The 17,951-nt window shown below is 33.5% G+C and overlaps 3 protein-coding genes across 4 annotated transcripts; 2 read left to right on the forward strand and 1 right to left on the reverse strand.

Moving 5' to 3' along the window:
• The first annotated feature begins 226 nt into the window (after positions 1-226).
• LOC120633320 lies at positions 227-4,766 on the forward strand. Its single transcript, XM_039903509.1, has 7 exons — positions 227-522; positions 658-841; positions 986-1,173; positions 1,558-1,761; positions 1,841-2,131; positions 2,216-2,402; positions 2,474-4,766. Exons 1-7 carry the CDS (start codon positions 390-392, stop codon positions 4,602-4,604), a joined length of 3,318 nt encoding a protein of 1,105 aa, XP_039759443.1. The 5' UTR covers positions 227-389; the 3' UTR covers positions 4,605-4,766.
• A 1,129-nt stretch (positions 4,767-5,895) lies between these two features.
• Positions 5,896-7,672, reverse strand: LOC120633322 (lipoma-preferred partner homolog). The gene has a single exon (XM_039903511.1). The coding sequence runs from the start codon at positions 7,460-7,462 to the stop codon at positions 6,041-6,043; it is 1,422 nt and encodes a 473-aa protein (XP_039759445.1). The 5' UTR covers positions 7,463-7,672; the 3' UTR covers positions 5,896-6,040.
• Positions 7,673-9,994: 2,322 nt separating this feature from the next.
• LOC120633453 (tRNA selenocysteine 1-associated protein 1) lies at positions 9,995-17,951 on the forward strand. 2 transcript variants are annotated; one of them, XM_039903662.1, is made up of 6 exons: positions 9,995-10,233; positions 10,303-10,434; positions 11,074-11,302; positions 11,705-11,922; positions 14,710-14,815; positions 17,763-17,951. In XM_039903662.1, exons 1-6 carry the CDS (start codon positions 10,201-10,203, stop codon positions 17,882-17,884), a joined length of 840 nt encoding a protein of 279 aa, XP_039759596.1. In that variant the 5' UTR covers positions 9,995-10,200; the 3' UTR covers positions 17,885-17,951. The 2 variants fall into 2 exon arrangements, with proteins under 2 accessions (XP_039759596.1, XP_039759595.1); XM_039903661.1 differs by having other exon boundaries at positions 10,006-10,233; positions 14,638-14,815.

Consider the following 17,951-nt stretch of genomic DNA (forward strand, 5'->3'; position numbering starts at 1 on the left):
CGTAAATCAAAAATAAAACTACATTTTTTTAGCTTTGTATGATTAAAACATTGAATAACATCACATTAAAATCCTACACGAGTTAAAAAATCATTTCTCTCTAAGTATAATTCTACTTAATCGCTTTAATTAAAAAAAAACAACCAAAAGTAGGACCTACCTAAATCCTAATTAAATTAGCAGAATGTTGTCTCATGTCTGTGGTGAAGCGAATGGAGTGCGGCGACCTCGGCCATGCAACCTGCGTACGCGCCGCCGTTAAATTGATTTATTTATGTTTAGATAAACAACATCATATTTTTTAATATTATAAGAGAGACTCCTTATTTTATTCATAATCAAATTAAGTTATAGCTTTAAAATTGTTCTCATGCGCATTATTTCGAACAATGGCAGAAGCTTGTAGGCTTGGGACTATAACAGAAAGAAAGACTGAATGCAATCAAGATGAAAATTATTGTGTATTTAATGTTTTAAGTGTTTTCATATCTCTCGTGTGTATTCTTGCTGATTTAACTACAGGTTTGTTGTTTTTCTTTTTATGGATATAATTGATAGTTTAAATAAAGCGCTTGAATAAGTAAATAGTCAAAGTTTTTTTTGTATACAAAACTAAAAAAACATGAGCATACATGTAATTTATTATTTTCCTTTCAGATATATTAGTATTTGCTGAATATTGTAAAGATGGTTATTTATACTGGGCTTTGTCAACATTAATATTTATACTATCTCCAAATATTTTAATTAATATTTTCTCCATGAGATGGTTTATTATTGATCAGCAATCAAACATGCGTCACTGGATTACACACTGCTGCCTTGTTGGATTGCTGGAAAGGTAACAAAAAAATGGTAACCTACACATGCTTAACATTGATCTTTGTATTTCTGCATATTTTTTTTGTTTATTTAGTTAATGTATAATAATTTATGTATCATAATTTTTGGAATACTTATGTATTATAATTTTTATTTATTGCAGGTACATAATATTCCTTCAAAAAGTTTTCTCCTGCAAAAACTTAGAATCAATAAAAACTCAGAAGTTAATAAGTCAAAGGAATGATTTAAGTTTGTTGCATTTTTTGTATATATTCACAGGGACTGTACCACAAATCATATTGCAAACATATGCAATAGTAATGTTGAACGAGAATTATCACACGAAAGGTATGAAATATTCAATATAATTTAATGTATTCTTTATGAAAAGCGGCAAATTGTTTGCTGATGAAAAGAATATATAATATTTTTTTTCTTTTCATAAAATGCATACAGATTTACGGCCGACTGGCGCAGTGGGCAGCGACCCTGCTTCCTGAGTCCAAGGCCCTGGCTTTTAATCCCACAACTGGAAAATATTTGTGTGATAAACATGAATGTTTTTCAGTGTCTGGGTGTTTATCTTTATAAGTATTTATGTATATTATTCTGAGATGACTGATCTCAGTACTTATAACACAAGCTACGCTTACTTTGGGGCTAGATGGCGATGTGTGCAATGTCGTAGTATATTTATTTATTTATTTTAATTTTATAAATATTTTTTTTCAGTCTTTGCATTGGTGGCCTCAATAGCATCAGTAATATGGGGTTGTGTGACATATATATACAGTATTGCATCATTCACTTCAGATGACTTTAAATGGAGTTCCATTTTACTAAAGTTAACATGGCACTTTGGCATATTAGTGGGAAGAATTGCAGGTGTCTTATTATTCACCATAATTTTTGGAATATGGACACTTATTCCATTGGGTAATATTTTTATTGATATTTTTGTATATTCATAACATTGCTTAGCACATATAACTACTTATTAATTTATTGGTTCTAGGTCTTCATTGGTCTGCTATGACATTCTGGATTATCACACAAAAAACAACTTTCTGTCCAAATAAATTAGAAGAAACATTTTACAATGCTGTTATGGGTTTTGTATATTGCTTCTGTTACATTAATTTAAGAGAAGGTCATACAAGATATCGCTTGTTGATGTTTTACACACTTATTGTGACTCAAAACTTTGGAAGTTTATTCCTATATGTATTAATATCAGATTTCGAAAGGCAACAAAAGTCTTGGTCCATAGCTGCAACTGTATGTGTAACTGCTGGAACTGTTATTGGTAAGTTCTTAATATCTTGAAATAATTATATTTGAAGTTATAATATATGATGATATATGATTTAAATACGACAATCTGTTTTAGGTATGATCGCAATGATTTTGTACTATAGATATTTTCATTCAAAAGGACCTATCCCATGGAAAAATGCACAAGATGATGTTGAATTAAATAACAAAGTGGTACCCCAAATCTATGATAAAAACAACAAGAGTAATGGATTAAATCATGTTAGATCTTTCAAAAGTTCCAATAAAATCACTGAGACAAGGTGATGAAATTTTTGATTTGTAGTTAATGTAAAGTATTGAATATGTTTCTAATTTTGATTTTTATTTACAGAAGTGATAATGTAACAATACCACAGCTACCACAAAATGATAGTGATACAGCAGATAAAAAGTTTTTATTAGACCATTGGATTGCCCGATCTGGCTCACCAACCTTCACATCTGCTCCAGTTGGAAACTTAAGCGTGGATGTATCCAGTATAGAAATATATACCATAGAGAACACACCACAAACGCTTACAACAAAGAGAGATATTCCAAATGCCAGTACTAAAAATACAAAAAAGAAAGTTTTTTCACCCACAGAACTAACACTTAAGTTGTTTTCGATTAAAAACTTTGAGAGCTCAATAGACGAAATAACTTCAAGTACTTTAAACCTGCAAAAACGCCGTGGGATTTGTTCTTCCGATGAATTGCGAGAAGAGCTAACAAATTTAAATTTAGAAGCTTGCAATATTGTCAACGAAACTTTTGCTAAAACTATCAAGACTGATCATAGTTCAGAAGTTAGTCATGAAACTGATGGATCGAATAAAAAAACATCATCAGATTCTATAGATATGGATTTGGATTTAAGTTTTAGTGATATAAATAGTTCAGACATAAATACTTTTAACGAAAATATTGTTCAGAAACTGTGTTTAAGCGCTTTAAAAAATATAAAAGTTGGTAATCAAGACGCAGATATCGAAAATATACAGAGGATAGCACTGGATATACTAAAAGAAATGTACACCAAGAAAGATAAAATAAAAAATGGTATATCTAGAGAATTACTACATTCTAAGCGTGATCTTGACACACCAACTGAAATTTTGTCTGTTCATGATTATGAAAATATATGTGCAGTCAACATTGCAAGAGAAGCGTGGGGTTTAAGATCATGGAATGGATACTGTGACATAGAAAATTGGCTACATGATGGAAGCGTAGTAAGAGATAGGAGTCGAGATACCCTGACTTCAGGTAGTTCTGAAATTAGCAGTTGTCTGTCGCAGGAATTAAAAAATGCTATATTAGCTGCACCATCACTTCCTAAAAAGCCGCATACATACTCTAATGTTTTCGTGAAATTTGATAGGAGTCAAGAAGATTATGTAAATACAATGATGTGCCATTCTAATGATGACACCTTTTTAGCAAAACCTTATGTGATAGATTCTAACAAAGACCCAAATCACTTAGAACCAATATTAGAAGAACTAGATGATTTGGGTGATGTAGATATATCTTGTAAGAAACGGTTAAATTCAGAAAGTTCGCTTGTGGCAACTATAGATGAGATTAGAAAAGCAACTGTTACAAACTCTCCACGGAATTTATATCATAGGAGAGAACTTCAGTGGGATTCACCTCAGTTTTTATCTTCCGAAAAAACAGAAACTAACCTTAAGAAATCAATTTGGAAAGAACCTTATAAATTTGATGCTAGCAATATAATGGAATCACAACTAGAAAAAGATTGTATTTTAGATGTATCACATGGCACTAAATTTGACTCAATAAAAGATTTAACTGTTTTACCAATGTCTACAAAGCTCTGTTTAGACAATAATAACCAAAATAAAAATACGGTACGGAGACAAAAATCAAATTGCATGAAGACTCAAAATAAAAAACTAAATACTAAACCAGAACAGCAATTGCATGATCTTTCAAATAAAGATATTGACTTCTTATGGCAACTAGTGTCTGAAAACTCATTGCCACTGAATTCAGTCGAAGACCTTTCACTTAGCCGCAAAACACCATCATTACAATCGTTAATACAAAAAGAACCACCATCAAGCTTAGTAAATACCTCAACTTCTAAAGTGTTAAATATGAAGAAAAATGTTAGGAATAGACCAAGACGAAAGTTCTCCATTTTGAGAGAACGATTTGAACCAAAGGCGACATTAAATTCCGATGAAGAAATCTTATACCATTGTTCAGAAAATGTGCCTCAACAAGATGCTTCAAATATAATGAATGTTAAAAATCAGTTTGAAACTTTGAATGATATAAAAGATATTTCTTGTTCCAAAAAACAACCAAATAGAATTCCATGTGATGATAAGATTAGTTCTATAATTGATATGCATATGACCTCTAAAAGTATAAAAGAAAAAAGATCTTTATTTATGAAACAGGTGCTAAGTCCACCAAGATTTAATACAAAGTTGAGACATAAAGTGTAGTCAAATTTTTTAGACAATTTTGTTTAGTTCCTATGTTGTAAATTTACAGTATGTTATAATTCATAAATGTTTAAGTTTAAAAATATTTGTACTTAAAGTCAAGACAAACATAGATCTCACCATAAGTTATATGAAAAATAAGCTCAAATATTCATTTACATACCTGCCTAATGAAGATTTATTCTATTCTATTTGAAGCTATTCTGTTTGTTGACTATGCAGAAGGCGTATGTCTGAAATCTTCATGATTATCTATTTTGTATTTTTACAGACTAGTCTGCTAAGTCTTATGGATTACGGCAAAGTCATTTTGACCAATCACATCTCTTTTTTCAGTAACACAAACAGAAGATATAGCATTACTGTCCTTGGGCTTTCAACTAAAGTGATTGCAATGCCAATGCCAATGGATTAACTCATAATAATAGCCATAGTGAAATAACCGATAAGGAAAAAAAAAAGAGTTACTATTCAATTGTTGAAATATTTTTAACTTTTGTGCTATCATCTGAAGTGTACCAATTCTTTATTTCTATAATGTGATCAGAAAAGTATGTTATAAGTCTTGTCTTAGATAATACCTATAATTGATAAGTTTTGGTTGTAATACAGAAGATTTTTTTATAAGGATTAATTAATATTCAAAGAGATTTTATTATATTTGAAAAAAAAATATTTGCTACTCTTTGTTGACATATTTTCTTGCCAATGTAAGAATTCCAAAAGTTATTGTACTGTGATGTATGTGCCTTTATTTTAGTAATATTTTCTGCCAGTATTGTAAATTTTTTGCTTTGTTTTGTATATAATAAATATTGTAATCACTCAAGCTTTTTTATTAATAACTTTTTATATCAAATTTATTTATTCAAATAAAGAAATGGACGGTAATGAATTCTTCATGGTTCATTGATGTACGAAATATAAACAATAGGGTTTAAAACTATAATAACTTTATTTATGTACTTCAAATATTCATTTAATAAATACTCAATACAGCTGCCATTAAATTGCATAAGCACTTAAATACTAGGATAATGATTATAAAGTGCATTTAAAATGCTCTGTAATAATTTATTACATATATTATGTAATTACATCTATATAATTGACTTATAATATCACAATTTAAATTATTTAATTTTGGATTTCAAAACATTGTTCATACAGTCCATGTCAGTCTTGTAATTTAATGCAATATTTGAATATATTTTTATGGTATGTACTGTTCTGTACTGTACCTCTTAGAAAATATAAAGGACTTATCAAAATAAAATATCTTTGCAATATAACACACTAGTGATAAATACAGTACTGATACTTAGACATTACTAATAAAATATTATAATGGCAGAACTCGTAAATGAATATGATATTTTATAATGTCATATAGAATAACTTAAAAATATCCTATTCAAGGTGAAGATATTGTAAATTTATAGGTCAGTTGTCATCACATTAGTGAGAAGACGAATGCGATGAGCATTGCAGGCTTTACACAGAATGTGATCATCAAGTGGGTAACAACCACGACCTTGAGCTTCTGATGACAATACAAGGCCACAATCTTCACATTTATAGCAACGTACATGGAAGCTGCGGTCTAAAGCAACCACCCTTACAGTTTCCTCTTCTCCTTCTTCAGGCATTATTGGTAGCTCACATACACAACAGCGTGGAGCAAACTTTTTATGGAAATCTTCAATACAGTGGATTTGATTCATTGCATCAACTGTAAATGGTACACCATCAAGACTTTTACCACAAACAACACAGGAAAAACAAGTAGGGTGATAGGGTTTGCCTGTAGCTCTCAAAATCCTATCTAATATGGGGTCATTGCAGACTGAACACTTTTCTAAAGTTTCATAATAATCAACTTCACAATAAGGATATCCTTCCACTGCATAAAATGGTTTGCCTTGTAAGTTCATATTGCAGCGATGGCAACAGAAACATTTGACATGGTACACATTACCCATAGCAGTGCACCCAGAACTCTCCCCTACAACTCTTTGGTCACATATTACACATGTACCAAAAACATCTATATCCTGACTATCACTTATGGACTGAACAAGCATGTTAGTAAGTGCATCAACCTCTTCTTCCTTGGGCAGTGGAGATTTTCCTGCATGTATCAGGTTACTTTTATAACTTTGATTGTTATTGGAGTGTCCCACATTTATGGTTGGGTTTGGATTTATAGGCTCATAAATTGATTCATATGTTGAAGCTTGTGATACTCCGTATTCAGGATATTCGTTTTGATATATGGCAGGATATGACTGTCTATCCTGGTTAAAGTTTGAAGTTGCTCTCATTAATTCACTATAATTGGAGCTTACTGGTGAGGGTGGCGGTATATATTCTTCATTATTATGGTTTGAATCAAATGACTTTGGTGGTGTTATATTTAGGGGAGGAGGAGGTGGTGGGGGTGGGTTACTGTACTGATATTGCGGTAACACATTACTGTACATGGTGGCGTATCCTTTCGAAGGCATCAATGAGTTTTGCATGAACGGGTGGCTGTGAAGTGACAGTTGTGTCACCTTTGCATAATCCTTATGCATTGGATGAGTATTACTGGGATGCTGTGGTACGTTACTATACGTCGGCGGAGGCGGTGGTGGCGGCGGTATTACGTTGTTTTGTATAGGAGATATCTTAGAAGAATAAGATGGCTCACGTAAAGTGTTGACGGCAGCGCTACGAGGAACTTGCGGTTGAGCCTTCTTCTTGGGTGGCACAGCTGGTGGTATCTTTTTCACTTTTCCGGGTGAATTCTGGTCCTTTGCCATTTGGAGTTCAGCTAATTGCTTTTCTAAAGCATCCATATTATCAAGACGGGACATTGTAGATAAAGATCTCAATAAACTTTTCTATTGATACTATTTGTATGACTTAACAAACCTTGTCCATGATTACATTAATAACTATTAGGCACTACCTATTAGTTTTTAGTGTTGATGTTGTTATACACACAGGATACAAAAAAAATAATTTCACAAATGTTCCTAATTGCTCTACTTTCTGAGTCATATTTTTAGTTCACACGTCATTTTTAACCAATGAACAAAAATGCCAAATGTCAAATGTCAATGCGATTTTCAGGATTACCAACCCACCACAGAAATATCTATGGTTTTACCATTTATCACTGAACTCAATAAGCTGACTAGGGAGCCCCGAGATACGAACTTGCTTATTATTTTGTGAGTATATACGCACTACTAGCAGTCCCTCGCGTATGAGACTTCGTCCACGTATAACCTTATAAAATACTCATATGTTGGCACGGACTGTTTCTTAGAACTTTTAGAGTAATTCCCTTGTAATATTTTTCAAAATTCCAAATATTGTTCTGTGAACAATTCCGTAATACTTATTACATACTTCCGTTGTTTTTGCGGAACGTGTACCGTTCACGCATCGCACGCATCGGAATAGCTCAAAAAGGATATTTTTTGCAGCTTTTGCCACATTTCACACTGATGACCGTAGTGTGGTCGCGTTAGCTAATTCGTAATCGCATGCTATAATTGACATATTAGCAGGTTACTAATGAGTGAATGAAATGATGATGAGTGAATAAATAATGTTAATTTTTAAGTGTTCAAAACTACTCTATATAGTATATTTCAGATTAAATGTTATTTATGAAAATTAGGCTTAATTTGCTTAACTCGGAGAAAAGCAAGACCTGCAGGAGAATTTGTATGGTGTAATTTATAATTTCTTAAATCTTTATTCTCCACACCAATCAGATCTTTGGCAATGTTATGTACTTTTCGCTCCGACACCGGAGCATCCTCAGGAGATGATGACTTTAAAATAGATAATTGTAAGCAATGTTTGGTGTATAGTATAAAGATTGAAGAAATTATAAATGACAGATTCCATTGCTTTTCGCACATTAGCAAATCAAGTTTAATTTTCATAATATATCATGGAATTCCGCAAAGTAAAGCCTATTTCTATACAATATTATGTTATTATTAGGTACAAAAATACTATACGGTCTTTCAGGAGTTTCAACCCGATATAACATTGATTTTTGCTAACATTTCTGCATAGATAGATTGTCATGTTAAACATATAAAAAATTGTCTAGTAAAATTAATAATATCACTCAAAATATTACGACATGGTCGCGGTTCCATACTATCTCGTTATTATCTCTTTAACCATTCGTCAAATTTATATGCAGTAAAAGGGAAAAGTCTTTAATTAATAATAAGTTTACTTATTTGGTTACGAATTCATAATTTTTGATAATATGACCAATAAACAAAAATAAAGATTTTAATAATATTTTTAATATTAAAAACGACTTTTTGTTACTTAATTATAAAAGTTTTACGTAATGCATGTGTCGCAACTTTATTTTAGGCATTATCAAGCTCTACAACTTTTCTAAAGAACTCAATCATGCATCTCTCATCTTTAAGGCAGCGTTCGTAAGGAACGTTTTCGTTCGACCGTTTTTTCCGACTTACTTTGCAGATCTGACTACTTCGCAAGGTTCTTTTGAAGTTTTGAGTTTTCAGTTTAATGAATAACCTATGACACTCCACAATAACGTAGCTTTCTATTGGTGAAATAATTTTGAAAATTGGCTCAGTAGATCCAGAAATTACCCTAAGTCACAAACTCACAAACGTTACCTCTTTATAATATTAAGCTATGATTTTCCATATACAAAAAAAGTTTAGTTCTCTGGAATCCAGATTCAAAAAGATAGAAGTCGGAGCCGTAAGCCCATGTGCTTTTTAAATCTGACGTTTAACGTCAAAGAAAACTAAGAAAACTATGCCTCCATAGTTTTCTAGAGGTAAGGAGGATCATCTGTGTATATGAAAAAGTGTCGTCAAAATGTATTAATTTAGGATGGCGCCACATTTGCATCAAGGTAACTCTTAAAAGAAGCGCCAAATATAAATATTGTTAGAGTAGGCTTGAAAAATAAACAAGGAAGTAAGGTTATATTTACCACAATATTTTGTACAACGTAAGTTGTTGAAATTCTCAATAATTAACTACTTTAGTCGATAATGACATTAAATTTTTTAACTCGGCATACTTCAATTCATCTACGATTGCTACATTCATACCATACCCTGTGCATCCACCAGCGTCATTGTGGAGGATTTTTGAACTGTTATTTAGCGCATACATCTGGACACTTTTTCAACTTTTCTCCCATATAAGATGACTCTCCTTACCTCTACCCTCCATAAAGAAAACGAACAAAAAATTGTTGTCTAAACCAGAAAGTCTGTCAAAAGTAAAACAGAGGAACACTCAATTAAAGCCATAAACAAGAATTGAATTGAATATATTATACGACTGAACAGGCAGTAAGTAGGCTGTATGGTTAATGATCTTTGCCTGTCCTGAAGGGTACAAATTAAAAATCATTAAACGGATTGAAGTAACAAAAATTTGTATAGAAAAAGTAAATTTTATTTATAAAAGTGTTCAAAAATTAATTATTAGTTTGTGACTTTACATTACTTTGCTTATCAGATGATAACCTGAAATATTCATATTTACATTACCTGAATATTGTATTTATTGATAATTATCAAGAATGTCCATGCAATGTCAATTATGGATGGGCAGTGTAAGTTTTATTTTATTTTCCGTGAATTCCGTTTGTTTGTTTATTTATTAAATACTACATTAATTTTAGTTGGAGCCGAATATGACGGAGAGTTTTATAATGGCAGCGTTTCATCGTATGGGGCAACGTCCGCTTGCTGTAAAAGTAATGAGAAATAAATTTACCGGGGAACCAGCCGGGTATGCATTCGTTCACTTCCAGGTATGTTCTATTCTAAAAGGAAGTCTTTATCGTTCGTGTGTAAAACCTTGTGCCGCCGAGTTAGGATATCAGCTGTCATGCACTGGTGAGCACGTTTGTTAAAGCCCACCAACCCACATTGAAGCAATGTGTGGGCTATGTTCTATGAAGATGATGTTGATAAATTGCCTTTTGTCATGAATCATTCATACATAAAATCTTGCTATAATGTCAGGTAATAGTAAGAAGAAGAGTACAGAAGAATTTTAAATATCTATTTGGAAAGATAAAGATGTATAGGAAGGCCAAAGAAGATATGAAAGGATGTGAAAAGTTGAGTTGAGTGAGGGCTAATAGAAGTTTAAAAAGCTGACAATACTCAGAATGGGATTGGTAGAATTGGATATCATGTGTATAGTCAACTTGGCCCCTCAAGAGGGCAATGAATTGGGGTGGTACGGGGGAATGCAGGGTCTTCTCCCTGCCCATACCACCTGCAAAAGGCCTAGCTCAGCTTTGCTTGTGCACTGGTACTCCCAATAAGTAGCCTAGTTAGAATTTTCCAAAAAGTACTCTAGTAAGAATATACGCAATACACGTATGGTCCAGAATTGATTATTCTTCTATGGGATATTAACTCATTTACTTTATATTTTTAAGACTGATGAAGAAGCTATAGACACAATGCACAAACTTAATGGAAAACCCATACCTGGTACATTTCCAGTTGTCCGATTCAGACTAAACACAGCATCGAGGGAGGCTAGATCTAATATACAACAGGAGAGAGAGTTCTCCGTATGGGTTGGTGACCTTAGTCCTGATGTGGATGACTATTCCCTATACAGGGTGTTTGCAGGAAAATACAATTCTATTAAAACTGCAAAAGGTATGAACTAATATTTCTAACTATGAGCCAATTATATATATTATTAATATCCCTACTTCCCTACTAATATTATAAATGTCAATGTAAGTTTGTTTGTTACGATTTTATGCAAAAACTACTTAACCAATTCTAATGAAACTTTGTACACATATTCTTATGTGTAATAATAAGGATGTGTAGTAATATAGGATACTTTTTATCCCTACATTAAGCTTGGTTCCTTTGGAAGAGGGGATGAAAGTGTTTGACGATTTTACACTATGACTCAGACAAATTATAACCTATGATAAAGTTAAATAATTATTTTTGTACTATTAAGTAACTATGTCTAATCTGGAATCCTTTCCAATAAATAATTTTGTTAACAGCTATTTGATAATCAAGTAAATATTAATCTTTCAGTTATATTAGATGGCTCTGGCTATACAAAAGGTTATGGCTTTGTGCGTTTTGGCAGTGAAGATGAACAGCGTAATGCACTGTACGCTATGAATGGATACACAGGTCTAGGAAATAAGCCTCTTAAAATATGTACAGCTGTGCCAAAGCCTAAAGGGGCTGTTACCCCACAGAACTCTTCACCTGCAACTGCAAACGCACCAACATATAACAGTGGCACGGTATGAACTGTGATTGTATTGATGCATATTCTTGTGTGCTTTAATGTAGATCTCTTTTTACGTCTATCTTTATATAAAGATAAACTACACAATTTTGTGTGTGTGTGCATGAACAAATTAAGTTATGAGTAATATATATTAATTTATTATTATACAGCATATGTTTAAAGCCGCAAAAGTTATGCTTATTCATGTAGTCACAGATAAATGTAACTTACACGCTTATATAAGTCATGACTTAAGTCATAATATTAATAAATCCTTATTAAAGTTAATAATGATTTATTTAGGGTAGAAGAAAAATATGCTTCTAATAGAGTGCCTAAGGTAAATTTAAGCTAGATTAATATTCGTATAGATATTTTTCATCATCATTAAGGGTCCTTATTCTCTGTTGCATTCAAAGCATAATCAAAGAACTAGTTTTGTTGTTGTCAAACTAAGTAAGTACTTGTGTTGTGTTGTGAGTTTGAATCTGCAATCACAGAAATCAGGGCCCTTTCCCAAAATACTGTAATATTGTTCTCAGATTCATGTGATGAAATTTATAAAGAGCTGACTTCATGTAGATTATGTTGGAGCCGTTAGAAATTAGTCAGTCAGGTATAATCAAACGAAATCCTTGTAAGTTCAGCCAAATATTTCATCCTACGGCCCAGCCAATATGTTTTATTAGCCAGCCAGTTATACAGTGAAAACTGGACTTGAGTTTAATATTAACGATTAAAGTTATGGGTTTAAAATAACTGCCATACTCCCTAACAGGCTCGCCTGCCTCCATTTTAGACTGTATCATGTGAGACTACCATGTGAGATTGCAGTCAAGGGCTACCTGTAGTGGAAAAAAAAATATTTAAGAATATTTTTAATTAAATTGAGTTTTGTCATTCATGCTAGATTAGTATTAACTTTGTATAGGACAATATTGTACGTGTTTTTATATTTCATAATTCCATTACCTACTTCAGAATACCCACGCCAATCATAAGCGCTTTGCACCCTGAGTATTTTCTACGCAATGACAACCCACTTTAAGGCATTTTAACTGTAGCGCTATTAGCTATATTTGCATTTACAGACTTTTTTTTACTCGACTTATAAAAGTAATCAATATTTTTGTTTCTTTTTAGTGTAAAGTTTATTATCAAATTGCTTAGAAAATAATAAAAACAAATAAGGGAAGGGTCTTTTTTTTTATTAACTACAGGCCAGCGCTTGACGTCATTCATGCCCGTTAGCAATGATGAGGTCTAGGTTGGAGCACGTTTGCCTAGAAAATATTCACTCTAGGAGTCTAAACTATACGTGGCAGGAAACACAGTTGCCGGGAGGACGTTCCACATCTTAGCGGCACGTATCAGAAACGCGGATAAAAAACTCGTCTTTTTATTGCGTGTTTCTTTTTTTATCGCACTTATATTTTTAAAACAAACTTGACACGAATAACTAATGAAAACATTGCTTACATTATAAGACAAGTAAAAAAAATACTTTAAGCGATACAAGGCTTGTCATGCGTATTGACACATATATTATGTATGCAGAGTTGTGAGAGCTTTAGTATCGATACAAATTCAAAAATCTGCCTTTGAAACCACTACGTCTGTGCGTAGAAAATACGCCGTATGCATAATATAAGAAGCTATATAAGCTGTATAGTGCATTTTACAAGCTTTAAAACTGCCCTGGAGGCATTATACAACTTGAATAGCGTTTTAAATTGTCATGCTAGTTACTTAGTTTTCTATATTTATAGCTGCAACTACGCTTTGAGACGAATGAAAAAAAGCTTTCGCATTCAAAAACGCTTGGTTTACCTATACCTAATTTTCGTTACGCGTTGCTTGAAACCTTGAAAATTATTGCCAGATGCAAAAGATGTATCGACTGCGGACGTGTAATGTTTTTTTCTTGCAATATATAGACTATGCTAAAAATGGGAGTGCGCCGGTCGAGACGGATGACAGAATGAGACGGTTTTAGGACCGTATTCCGATTCGGATTCAGATTATTATAAGTATAGCTTATTCATAAGGCACATATCTAGGCTATCCTTACTAATATTATAAATGTGAATGTATGGATGTTTGTTACGCTTTCACGCAAGAACTACACATTCGATCGTCATGAACCCTTGTACACGTATTCTTGGATAATTTCATATTTTATTAATACATATTCTTTATTTAAAAAAACACATGCTTTGGAGGTACATTATGAACTGTCTCTGAGACCCATCTGTGAAATCGAAATCGTAAACTACTGCCATAGTTTTTACTGAAAGAAATCATTTACAGCCCCAACATCTCATGCATAATTAAAATCATGTGACACCTGTCACTTTATTAGGTACGCGTCGCGTAGTGCAGTAATATGCGCGTGTCAGTCTTTTATCTTCAATATATGTAAACACTTCGAATGGTTTGAATAAGTTTGCATGGAAAAATGAATATCCTTCTTTGGATTTAATATTTTTACAGGGTGAATCCTTATGAAATATATATACTTTTATGCATCCTTCAAAATTATTTCGTAATTTTGGTTACACGTTGTATACGTAGGATTCTTACTCTTTACCGATTCTAAAAAACACTACACAGTCGATTGCATCCGCTAGTTTAGACTAAACGCATCTGGCAATCATCTGGCTTTTCTTTCAATAATTCGATTATAAAGTTATAGAGAAACGAAAATAACGTGCAGTTATAATTATAGGAGTACAACCATTATTACGATCCGTCCGCGTATTGGCAAAATTACTCAGCGTGGTCGGGTTACTATGGGCAGGACCAAAATGCCGCGGCCACTCAGCCGCAGCAACAACAGCCACAGCTCCCGGACACTGCGCAACCGCCGCCCGCGAAAGTACAAAATGACGAGTTGGCTCTTGTTGGTGAGTATCCGGAAAAAAAGATGAACCTCCTGACCTTGGCCCCTGACGACCTCCGCAGTAATAATTTAAATGGGAGGTCCGATTCAAGCACAGCTGGCATGGGCCGGAAACAATTATCTCCCCGGGGAAAGGATATTAAGTTTTCTTCTCCCACAGCTTTATCAACTCTCAGAGCACTGGCGCACCAGTGGAAATAATATCCCAATAATATATGTTTAATAATAAACGGGGGTAAACTACTCCTATTCCATGTATCCGTGCATCCCCTAGTCAGGGGATATAATTTTTGTTCCCTCTGCAGGTAATAGGAGAAGTTTACCCGCGTTTATTATTTGGATTTTTTCATATATTTTTTAGTTATAGACGGTATGGGAGAAATTTTATAGCAATGTAACGTTTTTCTTTTACGCGCCATCTTGTAGCGTTTTTCTTTTATTCATTTCTAAGTTACATTTTTATTTTATGTTATTCATCCAATTTAACCTCAGTTTTTGATTGTAAATATCAGAAAATGTAAATAATTTTATTAAAACTAACAATTATTGATTGAGTAAAAAACAAAAAAACATTTTCTAGTTATGGAAATCGAACCAACAATCTTGTACTCAGAAAGAAGATAAAATTTTATGATGGGGAGAAAAATGTTTCCTTCCCATAGCCTTGCTGGAAGGTGAAATTTGTGGATGCGTGTGTGTGATGTGGAAATACGGGATTTTATTTCCTCTGGTATGGTGAGAGGCTTCAGCGTGGTTACCACCCTACTGAGAGACACCTGCGGTCAAGAGTTTAGCGTTCCGGTGCGATGTTTAGTAACCGATAAGGTTAGCCCGCTACATCCCGATAATATTATAAACGCCAGAGTTTGTACGGATGGATGAATGGATGATTGTTTGATGTTACTCTGTCACGCTAAAACTACAAAACGAATTTGTCGGAATTTTAGATTTGAGATAGATTATAACCCTGGATTAACACATAGGCTGCTTTTTATCCTGGAGAAATGTACGGTACCCCCAGGATACATGAAAAACCAAAAACCCGCGTACAAAGCCACGGGCAACAGATATTTATTTAATATAGTCTGGTGGCGTCTGCGACCCTGGCTGATTACCACTCTACCGAGGTGCCAAGCGCTTAACACGTTGACTGCTGCCTAACATTAACAAATACGGTACACGAGTGCGGCAGGATTACACGCTAGGCGTGTTTTCAGCACTGATGAAGCGTATTCGAAACAGGCGCTACGAGCATGCGGCCCCACACGCCTGGCGTGTTTAAACTTATCGCGACAGCTATGCGGCCTTTACGCAACAGGTGTGTTATTACATCACTCGTATTTTCTCATTTATTTATTGAACAACATGAAAACCCAACACTTGTCGCATTTGAATAGCAATTTGTATTTTTTTGTTGGATAAAATAGAATAAAACTTTAATGTAGTCAACACAGATTTTCTTTTTTTCAAAAATAATCATTTTCTAAAGAGCTTTAAATATAGTGGCTTTACATCTGGTAGGTACACTATTTTACTATATTCAAAATCGCGGCAACGTCAACCTGTGTGTAACTTGTGAATGTCATTTACGAATCATGATAAATAAATAAGTAAAAAAACAGTATTAAATACCTACTTACATACGAATGCGGATTGCCGACAAAGAAGCAAATTTTAAAATAATATGCATTTTAAATATAATAATCCTTCCAGTAAATATAGAGAACCATTGTTAAATTTACTTTTAAATTCGAAACAATAGTAACTCATTCCTGAGTAGTTTATTGGTACCGCTGGCCGCACCGATAACGTTTATTTAAGACGATAAGAAAAAATAAGGATGCGGATGCATCGTTTTGTAATTCTGTCGGTATAATGGAATGCAAACCGATATTTATAAAATAAATTATTGACGATACCGATACCAATGAAAATAGTGCAGGCGAACTCAGGCGTACAAATATTAAAAAATATACAAATAGACGTCAAACTTATGTTGCGGATACCTTTATTGCAGAAAAACATTGTAGAGTATGCTAAAATATAGGACGACGATCCTATATCGATATCAATATCTATTTCGCGTCCCTATAAAATATTTTAAAACAATGCAATTATCTAGGTGGGTATTATTTAGTGATCGATGGTATTATACTATTGTTGCAAATATTTGGTCGAAAACATGTTTTTTATATGAACTTGTTAGTTATACGTGTGATGGTCGATTCTCTCGATGGCATGGGAATTATTAAGAAAAACACTCATGTATAATGATTAGATAACTCACAAAACAACGAATTTTAAGTAGGTATACTGTCTAATATGTAATAAAACGTAATTGCGTTAACGTTTAACTAATATTTAATAAAACGTACTTGCGGTAACGTATAACACACTTGTTGCGTAAAGGCCGCTCTAACAGTATATTTAAACAACACAGCGTTTGTGTTTGCCGCACTCGCAGAACGCCGGAAAAACACGCCCAGCGTGTTCGGCCGCATCCTTGTAGGTACATTTATTTTAACACGCCTAGCGTGTTCGAGCCGCACACGCGTTACGTAGTTTTCAAACACAAACGTTGTGTTTTCAGCAGCCAACGTGTTAAGCGTTCCGGTACGGTGTTTAAAGAAAGATTAGGGGTGAATTTGAGTTTAACATAACTTCCTTACATCTAACATGTCATCCCACTACCAACTTAGCCTGCATCATTACTAACCACTAGAGACAAAACACATAAGTCACAACCAAGACCCAAGACTTACAATGCCTTTGGGTAGAACCGGGAACCTAATTCCGAGCTGGCATTGAAAGTTTCGACACAGATAAACTCAGGACCTACCCAATTATAAATGAACCAATTACTAATGAACTCATAATCCGTAGTCGACCATGCTAACCACTAGGTGAGACTTTGTAATTATTGTGCTTATACGAAATAATTCTATTTACAGATCACAAGAGAGTTATTGACGTGGATCAGATGAACCAAGAATTCCTGGACCCGGAATTATGTGTTTGGGACGCGCTCGAAGCGTCGCAGTGGTTCCCGCAAGAAATCGTGGAAGCACATTAAAATGATTAGCTTAATCGAAATAGTTTTTATAAGAATTCTAGATTTTAAATAAATTTAATATAGAAAG

This window comes from Pararge aegeria, chromosome 21 (assembly GCF_905163445.1).
Source record: "Pararge aegeria chromosome 21, ilParAegt1.1, whole genome shotgun sequence".
Taxonomy (NCBI): domain Eukaryota; kingdom Metazoa; phylum Arthropoda; class Insecta; order Lepidoptera; family Nymphalidae; genus Pararge; species Pararge aegeria.